At 37.0% G+C, this 26257-nt stretch overlaps 1 protein-coding gene across 1 annotated transcript in view; it reads right to left on the bottom strand.

The window, feature by feature from the left end:
• Positions 1-2445: 2445 nt before the first annotated feature.
• The window catches only part of LOC122179675 (hedgehog interacting protein), a 70722-nt gene continuing 46910 nt past the window's right edge, over positions 2446-26257 (bottom strand). Inside the window, exons 5-13 of the mRNA XM_042870610.1 lie at positions 22443-22594; positions 21827-22000; positions 20676-20819; positions 19677-19798; positions 17541-17664; positions 16754-16884; positions 16130-16211; positions 5816-5964; positions 2446-4257 (exon numbers count right to left, since the gene is read on the bottom strand). Coding sequence (XP_042726544.1) covers positions 4064-4257; positions 5816-5964; positions 16130-16211; positions 16754-16884; positions 17541-17664; positions 19677-19798; positions 20676-20819; positions 21827-22000; positions 22443-22594 — 1272 coding nt within the window. The 3' untranslated portion in view covers positions 2446-4063. The remainder of the gene's footprint in view (positions 4258-5815; positions 5965-16129; positions 16212-16753; positions 16885-17540; positions 17665-19676; positions 19799-20675; positions 20820-21826; positions 22001-22442; positions 22595-26257) is intronic.

The following is a 26257-nucleotide window of genomic DNA, read 5'->3' as shown; positions in this document are numbered from 1 at the left end:
AGTCACTATAAGATGACAATTTGTGGAGCGATTGAAAGATAAAGGTCTCAGTCTTCTGGTCCAATTCTTTGATGCATCCATTATTATACAGTTTGAAAGAAAGGAAGCAACACCTGTGGCAACCTGGGATTACTGGGGTTTGCTGTGGTTCTAGAGAGGAATGAGCTGCAAAGCTGAAATGCAGAGAAGTGAATGAAAGGAGATTTAAAAAAAAAAAAAAAAGAGTTCTCATAGTTGCCAATATAAGACATATTTTATTTATATCTAATTTAGAATTCAGATGCATGAAATGGAATAACTTCTTAGGATTTAAAGGTACAGTGGACCTGCATTTGTGTCCCAGGCTGTTAATGGAAGAAATTTATTTCTTTCAGGTGAAAGGTTTGAGTTATTATTTCTTACTGGAGGCATCAGAAAAGTGAGCTTAATGTTGTTTATTGTTTGTTTGTTTTCCTTCTTGATTCTGAAGTGGGAGTAAAACCATTCGGAGCTAATTTAACATAACATCTTTTTTCTTTTTGTCTGAATACTTATCTATGGACAAAGGACACTTCTAATATTCAAATAATATACCTTTTTTCTGATAAGAAGCATCTTAGAAACAGAAAGATTTTCCATCTTAAAATAATAAGATGAGAGCTGAAAACTACATCAGGAATAGAATTAGGCTTCTAGCAACAGGTATATTTATTCTCTTTTAACAATAGAAAGCCTGAAAGAATGCTCCAAATGTACAATGTACTGGGAACCGAGGGGGCAGTATCTCACAGTAAAGGAATAAATGAATGGAATAAAAGATTAGGAGCGACAGAGACAGAGACAACTTGAACACACATAAAATCCTTTCTGGAGGCCCTTATCTAATTGCCTCATTTATCTAGTTTCATTTATAAGCTCAGTTTTATTCTTGGACACTTGCAGAGATTGTGTGAGAATGGCTGTGGAATGACCTGGCTGGCAGCAGGCTTTCTACAACCCCCCCTTTTTTTTTTTTTGTATGCCAATTCTCAGGCAATTACTGCAGTTGCCCTTTTTATATTAGCATCTTGGGTGGCTAGGCCTAGGCTTTACTTGCTGTTTTTAATAGTATAATTTCTTTTGATAAATAAGCAGTTGGGATTTTTTGTGTCTTTTTTTTTTTTGAGAATATTTCTCTTCCTCTGGGACTTCCTACATATCTATCTGGGCTTAATGCAGATGCCTGCTTTCACGTGATACCAAAAATGATTTAAAACTGAAGCAAAACACCTTTCACAAATTATTTCTCTTTTCCTCCTAATCTTCCCATAGATTCTTTTTTAGTTTTGAAGTTTTGACTCAAACTTTTCTTTTAATTTGTTTTAATAAACGTAAGTATTTGTTTTAATTCTGAAAGTGGTTTTCTGGCTTCAGCACTGTTGATGAGAGTGTTTGGGGTTTTGTTTTGTTTTGTTTCTCCATTGGTTTGAATGAGACCTGGATTTAATTCTTCCTTTTTAATAGCATTTAATTTTCTGATTCCACTAGTAGACTAAATTGTCTTTATTATTAAGGTGAAGACTGTATTTTCTTTGTTACCCCTTCTCTTCACAGTTATGGCATATAATGGCTATGTGTGTGCGTGACTGTGGCATATACGTTACTGGGGATCTTCAATTTAGGTACCATCTGTGGAAGTTTGTGGAGTTTTTTTAAGCGTATGGAGTTTAAACAGTGAATCGAACTATCACATCTCCCCAGCTGGCTACTGAGAATATCATGAATTAAAGTTTATTTTGTAACACACTCATTAAGTAAAGTGTTAAAGATGTTGTCTCTGTCAGATACTTAAAAGTTGCTAAAATATTTCAGCGACTTTCTGGCTTTACCGATTATGAAGGGTGCAATAAAACTGCACTATCTGACAGATTTAGACAGCTGGCTCATTCATGAGAAGTTCACATTTTTGTCACCCACATTGAATAAGGAAAGATTAGATGGTAAGGTCAATTTACAAAAATGGTTGTCAGGACATTTTTAATTGTAGAACTTTTTGTGATGGAATTCAGGAAAAAGACTAAAGACAGAAAGCAGTGGAGACAAAGAGCTGCTATTAACCTACAGATGCTACTGCAGGGTTCATTTTCAGATTGGTCACACTGCTTAGCCAATGAAGTGTTAGTGTAACTATAAGGGACCACCCTTTTTGGGGTGAGAGGGCAATTCGGTCTTCATGCTCATTTAATCCTGAGATGTCTTTCAATGGACTGTCAGTTGAATCTACATTGTGCAAAATTATGCATGCACTTTTTAATGCAGACTATTGTTCTCTAAGCACTTAACCAAGATTTCTCAACCAATTTCCATTTGGCATGAGGTCACTTGAAACTCAAGCAAACATATATGGAAGGCAAGTGTAATTTGCTGTTCCTCTTAGCTAGAATGCTTATTAAGATAAATGCAAATAACATTTTTTATGTGCTTAAAAATTTACCGTTTATTAAATCAAAACTGACAACGTTCCATAAAGGAAAAGTTGTTGCATGTCACTGCCCTGCAAAGAGAATTTTGCTACTGGAGAGCAATACAGTTACAGTAAGCTAGGTGTTATCGCCTAAAGTGTTGTAAACTGTTGACATAAGTAGCTGCTTATAGGAACCATTAGTGTGTGCGTGGCGGTGGCCGTGCTACTCTTTGTATGTGCAAGATTTTAAAAAAGCCAGATAGTGCAAAGGAAGTCTAATAGCTGGCAAACAATGAACAAAGAAACTGCCAATAACTTCCCAGAGATGGAGAGGGCACCAATTCGGAAGATATATCTGATTAAAATATTAATACTTTCAAAAACCTGACTATAGCATGTACACCATATTTATTGATACATTTACAAAAAATCAATTTTACGTTAGCTCTTCAAGAAACATTTACATTTAAAACCATATTTGGCAATAATTGTTATACGTTTTATACAAGTGACATCTTACACAGCCAACAACTGCTAATGTGAGCTTTCATCCAGTGAAGTTCCATTCAGTGTGAAATCTGTGGCAGTCTAGTTGTGTATAATCTAGCCTGTCCTGTTATAGTGATAATCGTTTTATGAGCGCTTTTAATACATGCTGGAATTTTAATGTTTGGTTGGTGGGTTTTTTTTTTTCATCCATTGTAAATGAATACAAGTTGACACAAGGATACAGAGCCACAATACATTGAAGTGTTTGCTCTTTCCCCATCTCTCCAATTAAATTGGTGAAAAATGTAACATTAGTATTACACAGGACATAGTAAAGCTGTCTCATCTAAGTGATGTCTATATTATAAAAATAAAATAAAATAATATAAATATGTAAGATGAACCCAGTGCCCATTGTTAAATAAAATACATGATAGAAAGCAGACTTTCTAGGATGACTGGTTTTGAAATATGTGAGTATAATTTAATTATTAAACACTTGAAACAATCTTGATATCAAGCTGCGATAACCAGATTTTTGCATCTATGCTAGATAAGGAAATACGTAACAGTCTGTAATAGAGTTACATTGATGAAGGTGAAGATTACAGTCTTACAATGAATTGCCTAGATAGGAATGCATAAAGCAGTTATGAAATAGTCTCATAACGTAGTTCATTTCACCTTAAAAACTGTTACAACTGGATTTCATTAAGTCCAGCAGTTTATATGGTGATGGTTCAAAACTGCTCTCTTACTGCAATGATTAGCCAGTTGCAGACGCAAGGTTTCTGGGATGTCAGTGAATCCATTATGACATTGGGAAAGTCCTTAAATGAAAATGTTTTGCAGTGGAATTGCTTTGTAAACTATTTCTCATGAAGAAATACATATAGAAAAATTCCACTAGCTGTAAAACCGTATTTGCGATACTGCTTGCCCTTATATGTGTTGGGTACCTGTACATCTGGAAGATGTACACAGATATTAACACATAAACAATGAAGTTATCTGCACATTTCTGAATATTATATTTAAATTAATAAAGTAAATCAAATCACTGGTATTTGTTGCAGGATAACAGTCTTTAAAAAATGATAGGATTCAAAACAAATGCCCGTTGAAAGTGTAGTTTCCAAACAGTCCCCAAAACTATACAATATAGCTGGTTAGATCCAGCAAGTAGGATGTCATGTCTAGGATCTGATCGAGAATACCTGCCCTTGTAACTCTTCGGATGTTCCTATCCACTTGTTCACACTGGGGGCCCAGGTAGCCTTTTTTACATAAGCATTTATTAGGCCTTACACAGACACCTCCATGTCGGCACGCTGGGTCGCACTTCGCTGTGAGTAAAGAGAAAGAACAATTTCCTTATTTCTTTCAAGTATCACACAGCGAAAAGATACAATACATATACATTAAGAACTACTTTTCTAGTCTAGTAACGGTAAAGCACACAAATTTAAAACAAAGTAGGTTGAAATATCAGATGCTTTGAAACTGTATTTGTTAAAGTTGTAGAATATATGCGGTAGGCAGTATTTTTATATGACTGAGACTATAACCCAGGATAGACTGAGAAACTCAAGGGGCAGATTTTTGAAAATGACCAATTCTTGCATTCATTTTGGCACATTTTGGAGAGTAATCTCAAAAGACTTTAGGCTTCAACATGATACAGTTTGAAAACAAGACATATGAAATACATACCACTTAGACAGTGGTGGTCTGCATCGTCTCATTTCTTAGGGGCAAGCCAAAGAAATCCTGAGGTTGTGGAGGCACAATAGCACCCAGCCATGTCCAAACTAACAAGTACCAAATCTTTCAATCCAAACTGAGTCATTCTTGCTCATCAGTAAAATCTCTGAAGCTGCTGAAATTTATGCTCCAGTCTACAAGAATTGTATGCTGACCCTAGCAGGGTCCTTCTGAGTGCCCTTCCAACATGAAGTATACTGTAGTCCTTTGTGTGATCCTTGCTTTGTTCTACCCTACAATTCTTTTCGTTTTTCATTTCATCTCTGCTTATAGGCATCTAATCAAGTTCCCTGAGCAAATATAAGTTGAAAGACTGTACTGATTCACTAATAGCAGCTTCTGGTACCCACACTTTTTCTGGAAGATCTGTATAGGCTGGAGTTACATAGCTCAGCAGCAGTAACCACAGTCTCTGTGGGACACCGATAGTACAACCACAGTACTCAGTGTCACTTGTTCATTCATCTTGCCCTCTTGGTGGCATGCTCAATATCAAATTTGAATGCAGTTTCTTTTTGAAGTGACTTTTCAAAGGTAAATTATAGCAAAAAGACAGGTCCGCAGTTATTTGTCATGGATTACAGTTATTTTCTGATTTTTAGCTGCTTTGCGATGACTTGTACATAGAATTTTTTGACAAACCGGAGTCGTTTTATTGTGTAGAATGAAAAATAAGTAAGTTCTAAAACCGAAGTAGTTGTATGAAATTCAGTAAGTGCAAGATATGCAATAGCGACCTGCAGGCCTAATATTACATTCTTTCCTGACCAGTTAGTCCTATTTGATATATACAAGATAAAATTAAAGGTGGGAGTTGAATGTCCAAACACTGGATATATATTGGCTGAATTTCCTGTCATTTTTATAGTATTGGTAAAAAACTAAGAATGCTGTTATCTGTCATGCTTATGTTCTTAGTTGCATTCTGTAGTGGTTCACATTGTATTAGGTGTTTTAATTGTTGCACTGACATTAAAACTTACTCTTCCCCGACACCTCAAGAGATCAGTATCTCATTTATGTTGTCATAGGACTAATGGTCAATGATAGATGTTGAAAAATTCTCTTAGCAAACTACTAAAAGCAAATTATGCCGTATCATTGCTTTTCTCAGATATTGCTATGGATCTATGTACAAACCAGTTCTGCAGAACTCTCCTTCCCAGCCTTGATTACAGCAGCATTTTCCTGTAGGAGTGCAGTGCCCGTTCCGACAGTGCCTTGAGCATTCAGATGTCAGTATCTGTGCCGACTGAGCTGTTCTTTTGCATTCTTCAGGAACTAAAGGCCTGTGAGAAAGTACATGAACCAAATACTTCATTATGAGGTACGTTCATTTTCTTCTATTTAGAAAGATCTTGACAATGAAAATAGTATACAAGCTTCATTTCTCATTCTAGGGTAATTCTTTTATAGGATTATCAGTGGGAGAAATCTGTGTTCTAAGAGCATGGCTTTTTTTTTTTCTTCCTCAAAAACACCAATGAACATAAAGGTGGTCTGTTAGAATACAGAAAAATGCAGTATGATTTATTATTCTTTCATGCAACTGCCTTCAGAAGACTTTTACAAGATTAAATAATAGTCCCTGAGACTTCTTGAAGCCTGAACTTGGTGAAAAGAAATTATCTCAAGCAGCATATATCTCCAGAGTCAGGAGATGAATGGGATCTCAGCAAATTTCTTATGGTGCTCAAGTAGCTGACTTCAGATAGGCAGACCCACAGGAAATTTGTGTAAAAAAACTGAAAATCTGTCTTGCTTCCATGGCAAAATTAAGTGAATGAAGCAGTGGGCTTGAGTGAAAGATAATATTCTCCAGGAGAAAAAGCCCTTTTTTTCTAGCCTTCGTTTTTCTCTTTGGTCTGTCAAAGTAAGGAATTACTTATTCTCAGGCACACTGGACAGTTTATCTTCCTTTCTTGCCATTAGGAAATGTTGAAATAAGAAAATATGTGGTATTTTTGAGAATGGGCAGAGAAAGAGTAACAAATTTTGCTGATGCTCTTAACTTTTGTGTGGATTTCTCCAATTTGAGAATTCACTTCTGTTTAGTGAATGCATACAGGTAATGGAAAGAATAATCTGAACAGCAAGTTTTATGGCATACATTGAGAGACAAAATTTTGCTTCTGTCTACAAACTTGATTTGACTTTAATTTGTGGTCTGGATGCACCTTAAAACATCTGGATCTCAGGAAACATTTTTTTTTACTTAAGGAGATGGAGCACTGGCACAGATTGCCCAGGGGTGGGGAGATCTTCAGAAGCTGCCCGGGCAGCTGGGTGGCCCTGCTGGAGCTGGGGTTGGGTCGGATGGACCCAGGGGGCCCTTCCCACAGTGACCGTTCTGTGGTCATGTCAGTGTCTGAAGCGTATGCGTGAAAGCAATTCTAGTTAAGCTGACCTAAAATATTTCTGATGCTGTTTTTTTGTTGAGCTTCTTGGTGTTAGGTCTAATGTAGTACAGTTTTTCTGTCAGTCCTTGTTTTGGTTGCCTGGTAGCTTTTTTTCATTCAGAAAAGCACAGCATAATATTCCTTAACAAAGAATTATCTCTAGCATCTTAAGTTGGCTAAATGTCCAGCTAGAATCCAAACAAAACAAGCCAAAACAAAAAGGTACACAATAGTAGGAATTGAATAGAAAATAATGTTGTTTCTCATACTGACGTAAGTATTAAATTACGTGCAGGCAGTGGGAATATGTACTTGCACACTTGTTACATTGTCAAATATTAAAATTCTAGACTGGTACACCTGGGTGAAAAAAGATCTTGACAGTCTTTGGAGTAAGAGAAATGGATGGGATGGAGGTGTAGAAAACATGAGAAAAAAAAAAAAAAAAGACGAGGAAGATTGGGAATTCTTGTTTACTTCCCATTTCAAGATCAGACGAAATGTTGAGGGAGAAATAAGATTAAATGAACTAGTTGAACCCGTGGTTTCTAAGGTACCGGTGAAGCCCAGGTTAGCAGGATAGTTAGCTTTGTCTCTTTGTTTAGATTTTGATAAGATATTTCTCAGCACAATGGGGCCATTCAATGTAATTCTAGGTAGGGTAACATTTTATAGGAAAAGTAAGCCCGCATACCTAATGTCACAGAGTTCCCTCACTAGCTGACTGGGCTTAGATTTTTTTTCACCCATTTTGGCATGCAGCTTTTTAATGGTACATTGCAGAGCTTCTCACATTTTTCTTTGAAGCAGAATAGCAGAGCACAGGATCACTGGTTTGTTTCACCCTAGCACTTTCTCTGCTCAGGCTTAATTGCTAAGATGATTATTTAAACATCCGTTCAGAACTGGTCTGCCCAATGATGTTAAGAACAAAAAGAATGGGTAGATGTATCATTCAGTGTAGTACCAACTTCTGATTTCTAAAGTTTCTTTGAGAAACGGATTCAAACTTCTGTATTACTTAAAGGTTTTGAAACAGCATCTCTCATCAAAAATCTCTTCAGCTTTTGCATTCACGCATTTCCATGCTGTCTTTTAATTATAATCCATTATTTTTTGACCTGTAAGAAATTCCAATTCCATAGTGATGAATGCATTACATATGATCTGCTTAGGGAAGTTCCTGCACTTAAAAATTATATGTGAGCTTCACAGCCAACGTTGTTTTGAGAAGAGGAATACAAATGATGTGATTTTCTGTGGACACTTAAGCAGATTTTAAGTAAAAATATCTGTCTTCTAATTGCTGCCTCAAGAAAAAAAAATATGTACAGCTATCTGCATAGGAGGCAACATTCTTTCTTCATCTGTCTCAAAGCCCATTTCTTTCAAGCTATTTTAGATGAAGCCCTCTCTTTTTCTTGTTCAGTCACAAGTACAGCATTGTGTTTAGCATGAAGAATAACCTCACGTTCCTGGAGCATCTCTTAGAAAAGAGCTCCAGTGGTATCTCTTCAGCAAAGAGTGATCTCCTACATCAAGATGATATTTTGTTTGTGTAGACGGTTATTTACTTTAATGACAGATACAAAACATTTACCTATGATACTGCTGGAATATTTAGGTTATTTTATTCATATTTCATTAGGGATCCACAAATGCCATTTTGTATCAATCACAGCATGACTGGCCACTTCTGTAATTTAAAGCTTTCTAATGCTCTTGGTGCTTGTGAATATAGCTTTGCCTTTTATTCTACCATCAATCAATAACTTGCACTCATCAGCCTTGGATAATATTTATTAAAGGTGGGGTGGAGTAGAAACAAAGATGGAAAAAATTCTGGTTGGCAGAGTGCCTTAGGAGAAGAGTAATACAAATGCAGCTGCAGCAGAATCCTTTTTGTGTGTGAGAAGAATTACTGTTTTTCCTTATTTGTACTATGGGAAAAGCCACACTTCTTTCTCAGGATTGGAATGCCATTCTGGTACAAACACATATCATGAGAAAGTCTCTGCCCCACAATACTTACACTTTACATTCTTAAGGCTTTAAGGGGTGGAAATTTTCAGGTTCATTGTAAGTGTTTTGAACTGAATCTTACAAAGATAACATAAGTCTCGAAACTGACTGCTGGGACTTGATCTTTCCAGCACTTAGACAGCGTAAGGTTTTGTTTATACAACTAGTGCTTCGCTGTGTCTCCTGACATGGAAAAAGGAGGGGAATAGATGGAGCCACACTGTGAGCTGGAGAGAATTTTTTTACTTGTCTCCCTCAATCTATAAAACTCTAAAGGGTACAGCTTGATTACTCTTCCAGTGAGCAGTACTTGGTGCGCAGAAAGTCAGCCAAAAATGTAGCTGATAGTGACTATTTATATGGTCTGTACAATTCTAGTTATCTTAAAGAGCTGTTCATATATACAGTATGGTACAGTATATCTTGCTTGTTAAAACATGCTTTCATGAAACTTTGTAACAAATCTAAGTGTATGGAACATGGAAGAAAAGTACTGGAGGCTGGGGCCCTTGCTGGGTCCCTTCACTAACATGCTCAGTGAACTGAGAATTCTTGACTGGAAAATATGGAAAATAATTTTGACTGTGTTACTGTAGCTGGCATAGGCACGTAACCTCTGTTGTTAGCTTTGAAGCATACAAAAGGCTGACAAGCTTTATTAGATTAGAACTCATCATATAATTGCTTAGAATTCCACGCTTTCCTTCATACAGCTTTTCACTGCTCCACTGAGTGTGCAGTGATTTAGTTGTTGCATGTGTGTTAGCCTGTAACTCAGATATATGTAAATGGATGCAAATGGAGGGTCAAATTCATCAGTAATACAATGGCATTGAACAGAAAATAGTTCCTCCATCATGCCCTCGACACAGTATCAACAATCTCTCCTTTCCCACCAAAGTGGGAATCCAAAACTCTTGGATGTTCAAATTCTAGCAAATGAGAGGGCCACGGAAATCCTGATTGTGGTGCAAAATACGTGAAAGTAAAATTTTACCTCAATTAGCTGCACATAAGATATTGGCTATTAGAGTGATATCCTAAAGTTTATATTTTTCCTTTATAAGGGAAAATGTCAAGAAAAAATAATTTTGCTTCATTGTAATTTACTACTTGTCACAGAATAAATATAGCATCTCTTCAGGTACAGTTTCTAAAATTAAAAAGTATACCTTTAGTCCTGGGAGAGATGCCAAAAGCTCGTTACTTGTCTCCAGATTTACTACATGGGAATAATGTGGAAAAAACTCGCAGCTTTTAAGATTTAAACTCAGCAGCATATCAAATTTATTCTTATATGGTATACTTGTTCATGACCTCTAGTCTTAAGAAATTCTGTCATGTTTGAGAACTAGTCCCCAGTGAAGCCTGTATCAATGTTAATAGCTAAGAGGTCAATGCAACTGCTAAACAGTTTGTATTACTGTCAGGGTGGTCATGAAAACAACACCTGCTGCATGAGCACTTGGCAGCTGGGTCAACAGGCACTGTGGGAATTTATCAATTTAGGGGGCCACTTGCATAACACTTTGACTGATGAATTGGGAAAGACTGGCTTACTGGGCTAAAGCTGCTCTATTATGTATGACTTTCTTTAGGATGGCAGAGGCTTCCTGCAGGCTCCAGAAAATAAGCAGAAGATAAACGGAGCTGGTTTTGCCTTATAAAGTGATAAAAAGTGAGAACTCCTTAATAGCCAACACTAGAAAGACTTAGAAAAATGAAAAAAAATCCCAAACCAAAACAAAAACTTTTACAGTCAGTGAGCTGTGATGTGATTGAAAAAAATCTTTAGGTTTTTCCATCGTGGTTACAAAGGAGGTTTTGTCAAGTACTTCTGTAAAGTGAAACTCTCTAGGCTGGTATTCGCAAAAAGCTCTAATTTCTCTTTAGTGTCTCTTATGGGAATAGTAACTGCATGTGGGTAGGTAAATGAGATAAGAATTTTGCATGCTACGGCTAAACTAAACATAATTAGACATTAATTCTGGCTTTCCATTCCCTCAAATGACTTAAGGGATAGTAACTTTCTGAACAGAAAGAAATCATATGGCCCACCTGGGTTGGCGAGAGCATTCACCAACAAAATTTGCTCATTCTGCAGACAGCCTGAGGTAGTAGCTTCCCCCTATTTATACACCATACAAAGTGTGTATACCATGACCCATCAGAACTATGTTGATGCAGATAGCTCTAGTGCTGTATGTTTCTGAGCTTCCTTTTTCAGAGTAATTAAGGTCTTCAAGGTGGCTTTCACGAATACTGCTTTTACACCTTACAATCAAACACTCTTGTCTCATGGTAAAAAATAACATCACTGACATTCTTGTCAAGGGGCTGAACATCGTCAAAATGAGATATAACCTAGGTATAGTTCAGTAACGTTTGAAATCATTCTGTTTGAAAAGACTCTTTGATAGTGGACATCTCAGAAGGCAGTGTTGGAAATGATGATGAATAGAACTACACGCTCTGGAGGGGCATGAAAGAGGAATGAGACGGTTTGAATCAAGTTCAAGTTTCAGCCCAGTGGAAAGCAGCTATTCTGGCTGTTGACAGAAAACACATTGGGATCCAGATCTCTAAGGTGTTAAACATATGGAGAGGAAGAGGAATTCTTCTTACATGTGCAAGGACACTTACTTAAACTCCACCTTCCTTTCTAACAATTATCTGCTAGCTCCCGTGAGCCACGCTGTTCAACACTGTTATTTATCAACTTTGAAGGTTTGTGGTATAGACAGTTGAAAACATAACTTCAGAGGGAAACAGCAGTGCGTGACTATCCTTCAAACTTCTATGTGTTTAGTCTCATCGTTTAAATGGAATTCTTTTGCATTCCTTGTCACCTTTCCCTGTGCTTTTCTCCTGTCTTCTCTGAACCTTTACTATTTTATGTAGTATTTGCTTTTATCTATTAAAAGCAATCTTAAGTGTTCTAAAAGAAGACTCACAAAGACACACTATGACTCTGCTACCATCTTACACAGTTTGTTTTCTTTCTTTCTTCTTGTTCCCCCCTGTATGGTTTTCATAGAACAGCTGTAGTAATGTTTATGTTGTAGCTGATACAAACTTATCAATGGATATTTCCTATTAAAATACGCATTAATCCTTAATCCTTTTTTAAAGGATTATATTCTCATTTCTAACAGGTTTGTCTCCCATTTTCTCTGTTATTGACTGACTTGAATATTTGGGCTAAAGCATTTTCTATATCATCATTTATATAATTATTTTGTCTATGAAAGTTCTAGTGATTACTGTTAGAATGTACTTGTAGAAATAGGCAGACAGAAAAATTGTAAGAAGCATAAGGCTAGAAAGTTTTTCTTTTTTTGGTCACAAAGAGAACTTATAGAATGCTTTTAATTTGCACTGATCTTTTAGAACATCTGACTATCACTGTCTTTTATCTGAGAATTATGTGCCGTTGCTCTTTCTCCCTCTGCTTTCTCATTTGTTCCTAGCCTTGGAAAGTATCTTCTCATAATGTTCCTTTTTAAATTTTTTTTAATAATCATCAATGAATGGCTGTGTTTTTAACTTGTGAAACTAAAAAATCAGTAATTTAACCAATTTATCTTCTTTTATGTGTTTGTCATTCTTAAGGCTTCCCTTATCCCCTCCAATTGGAAAGCTATATGAGGTGTTACCTGTACTCTTCGTTCTATTCAGTTGTGCTGATATGTGGTATTTATATGTTTTGCAGCACCTCATATGCTTGATTTTTAAATTCAGTTGTAATTTTCTCGGTTTCTGATTTATTGCTACATTGTCTTAAAGCTCCCAAGTATCAGTGTGTCATTTCAGTAACACTGTTATGGAGAGAGGGATTATTTAGTTCTGTGTTTTTCACAGGAGGCTGTGTAGTTATTGACCTGAAGTAAAGAGAAGTTTCCTGTAGTACCCTGTATTCTGTGTTTCAAACTACTCTGATGGAGGTATTCTCATTCTCTGTGTTTATCATATTTATTCATTTTCACATATCACCTCCGTGTAGCCCCTCGTTTTTGTTACATCTGAAAGGTTTTAGGGTTGGACCTTCTCACTGCTCATAATTGAAGATTCATGCAAAGAGCTCCTTGGAGTACTCTCATCCTCTGCTCTTCTGATGGTTTGAAAACTTCACTTCTTTTGAAAGCTTTCTACTGCTAGTGATATCCGAATCATAGATTTCTTTCTTGAGCCCTTTGAGACCAGGAAGTCAGGGTCACAGTTATGTTTGAGAAGTTTTTTTATGCACTAGTTTTCTATAAAGATCAAATGAAACAAAATCCTGCATCTCTTTGTAACATCTGTTATTTAGAATTAAAGGGTAATTTTGTAAGCTTGTAGTAGCTTATTTACAACCACTAGAAGATTGGTTTTTTGCATGAAGTTTTTAATTTCCAGCAAGGAATGATAATTGTACTCTTCTGTAGTGCCCCACACATGGAAGGCACTATCTGCAAATAGATTAATCTGCCAGGGGCCACCCCTCACAGAGCTTTGTTATGGATTTCTAAGCAATGAATTTCTAAGAGGTGACAAGTCAGTACCTCAGTAACTCTACACCTGATAGCCTACGTGTAGTACTTTTGTGTCTTAGAAAGCTCACTGTGCTAGACTGTGCACTTTTATTTGATGTATTTGTATGCTATGTATCTTGAGGAAGGCATTAAATAGAACAGCAAAATGGCAATAGGCAAAAAATATTACCTGTGGTTGACAATTAATGTATTAATATTAATTAATAGGGCTTTACATAAGCATTTGCCAAAGCCGTGGAATTTCTAAATTGTTGAGAAGTGCATTATGGAATCTGTGTGATGCGGTAAATAGACCTGCAGTGCTCTTGAGTGAAAGAAATTGACCATCTTTCACTTAAAAACCAGCAGTAGGAATGAAATGAGAAAAACCCAGCCAAACTCAAAACTTTGCTTGAATGAAAACTGTCCATGTCTCTAAAAAGCGTTACCAAACTCTACATCCCCTCGCCATAGTCTGTTTAATCTCAAACGCATGCCAATTTACAAAAGTATTTTATAGTTTTCTGGTTACTTTCACCAGTAACCAAAGACAGTCTTGACCGTTTTCCATACGTGAAAACAGCCAAACGTGAGTGCAGCAATGGGAGGTCTGGCCTTTCAGGTATGTCAGCTGAAGACCACCCTACTGGAAGAGGTAACGAGAACAAAAAGCCGAGGTCAAACAAGGCAGCCCCATGTAATTAGATACTAATAGTGGATTAAGGGTGTAAAATTCACTTAAAACCATACACCATCAGTCTAAACAATCCCAATAAGAATAGCAAGTTTTGTTCTAAAAAAATATTTTTAATACCAGAAAGCATAAATAAAACATCCATAATAGCCTTGACTGACAGACTGCAGTAACATCTGCTTCCAAACTAGTGCCATGGATTTGGGTAGCATAATTAAAAAGCAGTGAAACTCAAGCAGTAAGTACATTGTGTACCCAGTGTCATGAATTTCTTATCAGTTTTACGTGTTGTCTTAATAACAGTTTTTTGGGTTTAAATTCCAGCAAAAAAAAATAAATGAATCTCTCATACAGTCAACATCAAAATAAAAAATGGATGTCTGCCTGTAGGTAATGCTCAAGGGTAAACGTGCTGAAGTAGGTGATGAACTGATAAATGGATAATAATCTAGGTTGTTCTTGTGGGGATGATGAGTTAAAAGTAATCAGTATGACAGACTTGATTTCTGCTGGCCCTTTCATTTTGTGTGTTAATTTTTGATGCTTTGCAGAATGGATGCGGCTTTTCCTGCCATGGACTTGGCGTCACGGAGCAGCAAGATCCATCACTAAGGAAATGGTTTTTCACCAGTCAGAGTAAGTGCTTGTCACCTTCTCTTATTGCTGCTGGGGCTGCATAGGGGACTAGCTAGCTTTTTGCAATCTTTCCTGATTCCCTGGCATTCTCATAGCTGTAGCTGCTTTGCAAAGTACTTGAAAGTAATCACATCCCAAGAAACTCTGGTTTGGTAATTTTCGTGTGTTCTAGTTTTATAGCTGGTAAATTAGACTAACTGTACCAATTATATTAATTTTGAATCTTATAAATAATTTGGGTGGGATTCATGAGCCTCTTGGAAACAGCAGATGAAACGAATGTTGGTGACTTGAGTGTGTTTTTGTCACATTGTCCAGGGATGTAAGTTTTCTTTCATTGGATTCTCTTTTGTGCTCCAAACCTTCCCAGTGAGATATGGGTAAATGTAGGGAAATAGAAGGAACTTGAAAACTAGTAAGCAGTAACGGAATACAGCCACTGAGGACTGGGCCCTCTGTATTCTTCTCAGTCTGTAGCGTCTTCTAGACAACAGCAGAGATGTCTGGGAAAGACTGAATTTGTCCCTCAGATCTGGTAGCAAAACTGAAATTGTGAGGAAGTGAAACTGGGACTGTCTGGGTAGTAGCTGGTGAAATTACTGAGCTAATTATCTCTGCAGTACCCTTCCAGTATACAGAGCAGATATTGTCAATCAGTACTAACCTTTTGAGCCAGCTCTATTTGTGCACTGTCACAGTGCAGTGGCAGGCAAGGCAGCAGTTGCCTTGGGAGGAATTCTAGTATTTTGCCTTCCGTAGGCACTGTATAACCTTTGTAGCACCTACAAGTCCTTTGACTTCAGAACTACCAGCAGCATCTTTTACTTGTGCTGATCCATATAGTTCCATTTTAAGTATGTCTAAACTTCTATGAAAATATCCAAAAAATGTGAATCTTAACTGGGGAAGTTGTCAGCACTTAACATGATGTTAAAGAGTAAAAATCAGAGGCATTTCTACTTATACTGTTCTGACAGTCACCTTCTATGAGAGTGATTATTTCGGTGAATTTGTCCTGCTTGCTGGTGATGTTACATTTGCTTATAAGAAACCTCTGCACTAAAAATATTCCTTCTTACTTAATGTGAGTATTGTACAGTGCTGCTACACGGAAAGAAGTACATTTTTATTTTGTTTTTTAAACTGTTGAAGGGGAGAATAATCTTAGGGACTAGTGCAGTGCAATGCTCACCTTTTTGGGTCAATGATCTTGTAGAGTTTTCCATTGTGAGTCTGTGTCATACTTTTACTGTTTGATAATATGTAAATCTCGCCTGTTAAAGAAATCAATACATTAATTAGTTTTCATTTCTTGAGATGTCAAACACTTGTGATCTAGCTACATATACACAATGAGGTTAAAGATATTTTGGAGAAAACACTTCTAGCTGAAATTCACTACAGAATCATTGCTATCTGAAAATTTAAATAATTACATATTTTTTTCATATTGTAGTAATTGGTAAAAAATATATGATGGGGGACTCATGTATTAAAAATGAGGATCCATCTGCTCATGCAGATCTCCTCTGCCCATCTGTAACACGGGAAATAAAAACAAGCATATGACTTGTGTCAGAGAGAGTGACAGAGTTCACAGAATGTGAGAGAAAATAAGAACCTTTGACCCTTTCTCTTAACAGCTCTTCTTACACAGCTGGCAAGGTGTGGATGAAACAGCAGTGTAGACAGCTTTGGCAAAGGGAAACCAGCCTTCAGATTTCTTCTTTTGGAACGTTTACTATGGTTTCAAATGGTTTAGCTAGCATACTTATAGGACGTACAATTTAAAAACCTTTCTTTTTTTCCTATTTACCTAGTTCATCTTCACCAAATCCCAAGACAGGGCCTGAAAAGAAACCTCTACATGATCCGCTGTTGCCAAGACAGAGGGGTTTCTCTTGCCACTGTTTAGTTGCAGGATTCTGTTGCAGCGTTAAAAAATTTCTGTATTCAAAAACACAGAAGGCAAATTGTTATATTACGTTCTGAGTACAGAATTTTCACTGTCCAGATAAATAAGTAAGCACGTGCATGAAGTAGCTCCTTAGGTAGATCTATATAATTCATCATCTTATTTCCTGCCTGTTATTTTTCAGATGCCTAAAAAGCGTAGCATTTCCCTTCCTGTCATTCAAACATCACAAGATTAGGTTTTGCTGCACTGTATCTAATCATTTGTGAATGCTGACCTATTTGGCATGGGAAAACTGTACTCTTGCAATTTAATAGCATTCATTTTGCTCCCTCAATGTTGCCATAAAACCCAGAAAGTTTGCCTTATCAGTTAGATCAGTTTGCCAAACTATTCCATGATTACCATTTACTTGCACTATAAAGTAAAGGATGAATGTAAAGTGTGAAGTTAGTTTCTTTGTCTGTATATTATTCCAAGGATTAGAAATGTCACTTATGTTACCCTTCATTAGAATGTCGTGCTGCTTGATTCTGAATCTGGAATTTAATCTACATCATCACGCTGCTACTTTGGCAAAGTGACACAGTATAAAAAAATCTATTGCTGTTGTTTCATACAGGAAGCTCACAACAAAATATACCTCGTGTATATATTATGATTAAGGCTGAAATTATAAGAAACTTACCCATTTCGGTCTCCAAATACGTAACTTCCATAGAGCCTTTCAGACTGGCAACCTCGATAGACAAATCCACCGACCAGGGCTCCGCTGCTGAATGGTTTGAATTCTAAAAGTGAAGGCTCACTTTCTAAAAAGGAACTACCGTAGTGTTAGATCATATGCAGTTTCATGTTTTGATTCACATTTAGGAATAGGGTTATTACTTTCAGAATGAAATTAATTCCCTTTAAATGATCCTGAAAATGCAAGATGTATAGCTGGAAATGAAGCATTAGGAAGATCAGAAAATTGCAACGAAAGCTGTTTGTGAAACAGTTAATGAGGAATTTAGGTAGGAGACACTATAATTACCTTCTTCCATGTGCACAGGCCAAGAGAATAAAACTATACTGGGATTAGGTCAGACTTCCATTTAAGTTAATGTGATTACTGCTATTAACTTTTATGTGTCCATACAGTCTACAGAATAGATCTCTTGAACTTCAGGAATACAATTAAACTCCCTTCACTGAAAAGGGGGCTTATGCTTCACTAGAACCCAAGAGCACAAATTCCAGTGATTTTCAGCAGAACTTGTTTTCAAAGCCATTCAGTGGTTTAAGAAACTCTTTCAAATCACATTTGAATTACATTATGTGTGTTGTGTGCCATAAAACAGTAATATTGCTGGATGTAGCTTTTTATGGTAATTTTTTGTGCTGCTATTATAGTTGTAGTGCCTACACTTTTTCTTTCTTCCTTTCTTTTTTTTTTTTTTTTTTTTTTTACAAAGCTGCAATTTAGTCACATGAGGTAATATCTTGGATAACATTTCAATGTAAATGTGCCTATGCATTCAGATATTGCTTAAGGTAAACGTAGGCTCAAATTGAAATGCCAACTGCGTAATTTTAAATTAAGCCACAGCTGACAGAACTTTTTGTTTCAGAGGAACTTTGTTTTTAGTTGGAGTGCTCTCTGCAGGTCTTTGAAAAAGGAATTTCCTAGATTGTTCTACAAGAGTAAGAGCTGAAATTCTGTGTTGGACAAAAGGATGAGGAGCATTTTTTATTTAAGCAGTTGACCCACAGCCTCGTATTAAAATAGGCAAGATGTTGTGGATAGACACAATATTGCTTAGTTTACTCTGCAATAAAGATGCAGTCAAAATTCCATTGGAGCCGTGGTTTACCAAATACTGCTCTTTGGTTTGGCTTTCATAAAATGCACACAGAAAATACATGCAATAACTGAAGTGGAACAATCGCATTACACATTGGGACTATGATACTAGTCAGCACAACTGTTTTACTGGGGAGGTGAATAAAACTTGAAAAAGTTCTGTTCCAGGAAATAGGTTGGTTCTTGATGCTTATACACACTTAAAATTTATCACCTTTACCACCACGAATTAGGAACTGCTAAATGGTTAAACAAGACAGATGATAGCTCAGATTAACTTTTCTGGCTCACCTGACCTAGCAAATGATCTTGGTATCAGAGTTAAACATTCAAGTTGTGCGAGGCAATCATACTGATTCAGAGAGCACATAAAACACTCTAGAATTTTAAGTTACTAATTGAGTGTGTTTATCCTATTGCAATCTGAACTAATCTTTTATTATGAAGTAGTACCACAGTGCATTTCTCTAAGTAAGTTGTTCATTTTTAGTAACATTTAAACACAGAGCTCAGTCATTTCCCTGTTTGGTTTTAGTCTGTTGTTGTCTTTCTCATTTTTTCCATTATAGGAAGCACATTACATGAGGTTTCCATTCTGTACCTTACAAGGTTATTTGTGAATGACTAATATACATTTTCATCACTTCGTGATATTCCAAAATCTTTTCCTTATAAGCTGTCATTTGCAACTACAATGAGATCTTTGAGTGACTGACAGCTGGCATGTTTCCCAAATCTTATTTGCAGTCACTGTTTTGTCTTTCATCTTTAATCTTCTTGTACTTTAGTTACATCTTCTGTAGGTTACCTGCAATGCAGTCAATGCAGTAAGTTACCTATTATGGCTTTACCATCCTTAATCTTTTGTTTTCTGCTTTCCTTTTATTATTCCATAGTCACAGGAGCCTCCTGTTTCAATTAGCTTTACCCTGGATGCAGCCTCCCACTTCGGTTAGCTTTACCCTGGATGGAACTTACCATAGTCTTTACCCTTTATTATCTGTAAGATTCTTGCAGAAGATCTGTTCTTTCCATTTGAATCTGAGCAAAGTATAGTTAAATTGATGTTTACATCTGCAGGGTGGTGATCCACAGCACATCTTAAAACAAAAAATAGAAGAAAATCCATGAGATATACAGACTCTTAATGTGTAATTCTCTAACAACAGCATGAAGCATCACATTTTGAAGGATTACTCTTTGTTGCGTCTACTTCTGTGAGGGACGTTTCGTGAGCCATAATATCTGAGAGGTGCGTCAGATCTGTACACGAGAGATAATATCTTTCCTGTCCCTGCACCATGGGGAGAAAATCTCTACCTTTACCTAGTGACGAAATGTACTCTGCTCAGTGTCACTGGAGATGAACGTTGCTGTAGCCAAGCTAGGTGAGAAATTTTTGACCGCTTAGAAGTCCAAGAATTTACTCCGTATCTGAACAACTTGAATTTCTCATTTTTTATCAAACGGTGCCTTTAAATGTCACTTAAGTACTACCCCCACCTAATTTGCTGAATTATGTGTTGTTTAGTTGAAGTGTTGCTTTCCTCCTTGTTGTTGTTTAGATTTCACCAGATGTTCTCAATTTTTTTTCTATGCCTTTTTCTTTCTCTGTCAAGATTCTACTGTTCTAATTTCTCAGATTCCAATCCCAGCCATGTTTTCCCAGCTCTCGGCTTTAAGTTCTCTTGTTTCATAGAAAAAGGAAACAGAGAGGAGAAAAAAACCAAAACGTGCCAGTACTTTGTTTCTGTCATTTTGGTCTTGACTTTCAAGAGCTGTACATTCTCTCCATTGCTTTTGTCAATGTACAGTTGTTTACAAGTGTGACGTATATGTGCACATGGAGAAGTTGCAGTTAAAAAGCTCGTGATTGCCTTTATTATGCAGATTTTTCTAGCAGATTACATACAACATTTCTGGCTGAAAACAGTACCTGCTCTGGGTTAATTCCATTTGTAATTGTGACATGCTTACCGGCCTGGATTGTGGAGTCCATGTGCAAAAATTTCAGGAGGTTGGTTTGTGCTATTAAAATGTGGGTTGCTCCGTGGTATGGAATAAGGGACACTGCACAGGTCAGTATTTACATCGAGGCGTAACACAGAACCTGTAAAATCACTGAGAAAGTTGGAGGATAAAATAATTGGTTTTTAAAAGTATTTTGCATGTAATACTTCAACAAGCCAGTAAAAGAAACCACCTACTTTACTTAATAATCACATCTGGTTTGGTTTTACAGCATGGGTGAGTCTTAAGAACTATAGCAGAACTCATCGAGGACCCATTTTGGTTAATATGTCTCACTGTTATGGCTACAGTGTAACTCTTCTGACCACTTTGCTGAGTAGCAACTTAGTAACAAAAACAACTTTCTGTATCACAGCATCTGTTTCAATCTCTCCCATGTTCTATATTAATTTAAAATAAAGCACAAGCATTGCTCTCTTGTTAAGCATATCCTCTCTGTAAAGGTCAGGAATACCTGTTATTCCATGGAGCCAAAGAGGCCTTTGAGTAGAGCAACTCCTTTTAGGTCTGTGAAGACTCAAGAGCAGTCTTTGTCTAAATTAAAGCAAACTTTGTGCCAACATTTTGCAGCTCTATCATAGGACGGGGCTTTGGGCAACCTTATCTTGTTCAAGATGTCCCTGCTCATGGCAGAGTAACTGCCAACTCAACCAAGTGATTCTATAGCACAGTGACACAGGGTCAAAGCTGTTAGAGAAAACTGTGAAAGCGGAACCAAAGCACTGTTGCTAAATAAATTCTCTAGACATTTTCCTAAGCGATACAGTGTTGTTATTGACTCTGGTATGTGTCTGTTGGAACATGTGCTCAATAAAGCTGATTTGTTTGTAGAATAATAGTCTGGAGAAAAATATGTCTGATTTATGTTTAAATAGAATTAGATATGCTATTGAGGACTCCAATATTTACAGGGTTTGATAGCAAGCACCTACAACGTGCCTCTAAGTACCAAGATTGTTCTGAAAATTAACTGCTTAATTCAGGTGCTGAAAATAGTGAGGTGCTATAATTAAGAAAGCATGAATAGGATTTTTGCTGACAACTGTTAGTCATTTTTGAGTGTGACTCCGAAGTCTATCCATTGGTAGCTTTTGTACCTTAAACCATCCATTTCTTCCATATCGTCGAGAGTAATCATGCCATCTCCAAGGAAAACGTATAAGAAGCCGTCGGGGCCAAACAGAAGCTGCCCTCCTAGATGTTTTCGATGTAGTTCTGCTACTTCTAAAAACACTCTTGCTGTTCTTATATCAACTTGTTGTGGATTTTTCCTGCATTGCAAAGATATGAAAAGAGTTTTCACAGCTCACTATCATTGGCTTTCATTTTAAAAATAAATGTGAGTCATTCAAATCATACTTTAAGATGAGGATGTTGTAACTTGGCATAAAAATGTCAAACAATAATTTCTGAGAAATTGCAATTTTCCAGCATTCTCAAAAAATTATTTTGCTTCCCATACACAAGTAGAAAATAAATATAATTTAAAAATGACAGAACAAATAAAAAGAAAGAGGCTTAAAATGAATAAATCAGTATACTGACGGGGGTTCCAAAACTACTGTTTGAAATAAATATCAGCACTAAATTTTCTGCAAGTGCCCAAGTATAAGCTTTGTAAATCTGGTAGTTCAGTTTAGAAGCAGGGTATACTAAAATGAGGAAGGTTGCTGGTAAATAGAGAATTTGTGAATTTTAGACTTCTACTGATACCTGGATACTGTGTATTCTACCACCCTAAGGATGTGATCATGAGGTCCAATAGCCCACCGTTCTTGGTTGGTGGTATAAGACACATACAGCTTTCCATTTTTCTTGTAATTGGGATGGAATGCAAGGCTTAACAGTCCTCTTTCATCTCCTCCCTGCAGTCAAATGAAAAACACAAAGAATTGTGAAGTTAATTATGTTCTTTATTGTGTTGCAGCTGGAACCCAAAAAAAAGTTTCTTTCTTGTGGATAATCTTTGCCCAAACTCTTTTATTTCTTTCCTGACTACTGCACAAAAAGGATTATAAAACATTTCACTTTGGGGAACTCTTTAAGTTAGAACAAGACAATTGTCTCATGTAGTTATCTATGCACAAGTCTCTTGCACCATTTTTGTGGAGTGATTTGTGTACGTAATCTTTGGGAAGCCATGAAGACAAGTTTAAGTGCTGTGAAGGATTCTTTGCTGGGTTACTAGGTTGCTTGTAATTCGTAGGGGACAAATAAAAAGGTCTATAATCAGCAGTCGGTTCTAATCCAAGTATCCAAAACCTAAAACACAGTGCTTGCTGCCAGCTCCCACTGTCTTGGCAATATGTTTAGAAAACAGTTAAATTGCTTGTGTAATATGTAAACCTTTGTTTTACCCTGGAGGCAGCAACATCAGTTGTCACAACTATGGTGGTCTGTTCATCATAGCTAGTATACTGTAGGTAATAAGCAGCCTCGGTCTCCGTAGAGAGAAACCATAGTTTTTACATGTGGTCCTTCAATGGAAAGGTTTTAGTTATTTTTTAAAATAAAAATAGAAAAAAATCTCCAAACAACTTTCTTTTGTTATTACGTTTGCCACGAAGATTAGTACAGTTCTATGTTAAACATCAAATCCATGTAATGCACTGTGACAATGCAAAAACACTGTGTATTTAAATAGAAGGCAATTTTCTCCTCTGGCTTCTAAAAAAGCATGTAATGTTACTACGGCTAACATTTTAGTTGTATAAATTAAGAATAAAACTTCGTTTGTTTCTCCAGAGGTAGTTCTGAGAAGTAAAGCTGATGCATAGAAATAAACAGAATATTTAATTAGCAGTTCAAATTCAGTTCAGAGATGTGGTTATTCAGAAGCTGATAGTTGTTTTGGAATTTCACTCGGGGTTTGTCAGCCTTTCAAAACCAGTGGTTCTGTTGTAGATTCAAGCACCCTGGCTGTACTCAGAAGCAGACAACATTGTGCAACTCTACCACAACCATGATAAGTAATTTTAAGTTAGGACAGAGAATGAAGCTTTTTAAATGTATTTGCAGTTCGGAGTGATGGCTGAGCCTGTCTTCCTAAGGAAAGATGTCTCACCAAAGCCCTAATTGGGAAAGCGCACAGTTTAACTTATTTTAATTTGATACAATTGCCATCCTTCCTTTTTAATCACAACAACCAAAGAGAAACCTGATTCACAAATGGAGACGTAAATAGGTCAAGTTATTTCCATAGAAAACGATTTGTGCAATGAAATTTGAATCCTCCTAATTTAGAGACAGACAAAATTTGCTAATTTGTTTGCTTGAAAAAATTTAGATTTGGGGGTTATCCAACAGGTTAGATTTGATAGTCTTGTTGGAGCCTATCAGATGCTGTCACTGTGGACGAAGGGACTGGTAATCTAGCTCTTTCTCCTTTACAAGCCAAGAATAATTCTGCAGCTGAGTCTGAACTGATTGTAGGTGTTATTGTATGAGTTTCTGAGAGTTTTGACCAAACTGCTCTGATGAATTCTGTAGTAAATAGAGTCAAATCAGTTGCTTTGGGAACAGTAAGGCATATTGCAAAGATTCCTAATGAGTGAATCTATCTGTTGTGCCCAGACAAAGACATTCCTATTTTATTTCCTGAGAGTGGAGTGCAAATCATTTAAGGGCCCAGGAATGTCAATGATTCACACTAGGCCTGCCATTCAAGGTGAGTTATTGGAAGTATTAGTTAGAGAAGATCATTCTGTTCCTATGCTGAAGATTTTATTTAGCACTCAATGAGCAGTCTCAGCATGAAAGTGAAGTTGTTGAAATAGCAAACAGGTGAAAATTGAATTAAGAGCTTTTAATGAAGTACCCATGAAGTAAGAACATGACAAATGATTGAAACACAGGACTTCTGAGGTACTACGTACAGCAAGTTGCATTCATAGGACCAGGCCAGTATTAATTAATTGCTATTTAATTAATTGCAGTTTTAGGTTATTCTACTTGACTGCAATGTATTACTTACTTTGTATCTGCAGTGCATCTATTGTTTCCTGAAAAATCATGCTGCTTTCTGTTTTTCGAAGTGAGCCAATTCCACCGTACTCTAAAAAGTCAATTTACTCTTGCGTTGATCAGAAGGTTGGAAAGATACTGAAATCAGTGCAGCAGCGATCCATTAGATGACACAGTCAGTTAGAAATTTAGTTGAGTTTTTCCATGCTTCTGCTTTCTGAGTTTGGAAAACCATTGTTCATGTGTACTTTCGGCTCTATCACTGGAAATGATAGGCTTGGCTATCTTTTCCAATGAAGTCACTGAAGTTTTGGCCTCTTACCTTCTCACCTTTTTTTCGTTTCAAATTTCCCCTTAGATGAAGCCAGCACCATCTAGCTGTGTACGACATACTAGCTTAGATTGTTCTGCACAACACTGTTTAAAGGAATAATCTTTAAGAGTTGCCAGTTGTGCAAAGAAGGTGAGAAGAATGAGACAAACCTTATTCCGTTGGATATCTGTTCAGGACAAAGAATGAAGATTGGCTGCACTGAGGATTAATTATCTGAACATGCTGTGGACTAGGGCCAATGTACGATAATCTCTATCGTACCTAAACGTGGAAGCTCACACTTCCGATGTTCGCCATTCAGCTTTTCAGCTTGTACACTCTTCAATTCATGGTAATTGTACATTTTGCATGAATGCTATGTTTCTTTGAGCACTGATTTTCTTTAAGGCCAGATTTTAAATTTCAACTAAAGAGTTACGTGAAATGAAAAAGCTTACCTTTAAAAAACAGTTTGTTCTAATTTAGGACTGCAATTATTTTTATCAGAATTACATTATCATAAGTCAGTACAAAGCTGGGTAAAGATTAATTGCATGCCTTTCACTTTAAATGTTTCTTTTCATTTTCAAATGGTTGCTTAGATAAATTATGTTTGCTCTAAAAGAATATTTTACTAGGAAGCAGTGATATTATGTACCAGTGTTGTATGTTATATGTAGGTCACTCCGAAAGTAATGCTGCCTGTTTATTTCTGTGGAAACTACGACAGATACAAGGAACGCAGCAACACACTGTTTGACGCAGCAACTCTGCAGTCACCAAACCCTCTTTTCCAGCACAGCCACTGCCATAAGCTATGTGTTTTGGCCACCAGTGAGCAAGAGCCTGCGTGCTGCTGCACGTGTAAACATCTGCACCAGCGGAGGTGACCCTCTGTCACTGTCGCCTCTGCTGAAGTGCACCACGCACCGCCTCGCTGTGCTCACGTCCACTGTCTGGTCTCCAGAAATGTTCAGCAAGTATCAGCGATGTCAGTGGCTGCCATTTTATCCACAAGGAGCAATTCAGTGACACACCTTTGCTACGTACCCACTTCCACGTCAGACGCCTTTTGTCAGAGTGCCCCTCTGCTGCCCTCTGTCCCGCAGCAACAACACGGAGCGGAATGTTGGCGGCACGGGTCAACCTCTGCTGCCGTTCCACCAACATCCATCTCTGACATCGCGTCCAACATAAGGAAAACGGAGGCATTAGTTTCAGAGCAGCCCTCATACTTACATACAGAAACACG

The sequence above is a fragment of the Lagopus leucura genome, unplaced genomic scaffold (assembly GCF_019238085.1).
Source record: "Lagopus leucura isolate 7727_CA_CO unplaced genomic scaffold, USGS_WTPT01 Super-Scaffold_100004, whole genome shotgun sequence".
Lineage (NCBI taxonomy): Eukaryota > Metazoa > Chordata > Aves > Galliformes > Phasianidae > Lagopus > Lagopus leucura.
The sequence above is the reverse complement of the archived record's forward strand: the minus strand, read 5'-3'. Positions and strand labels throughout refer to the sequence as shown.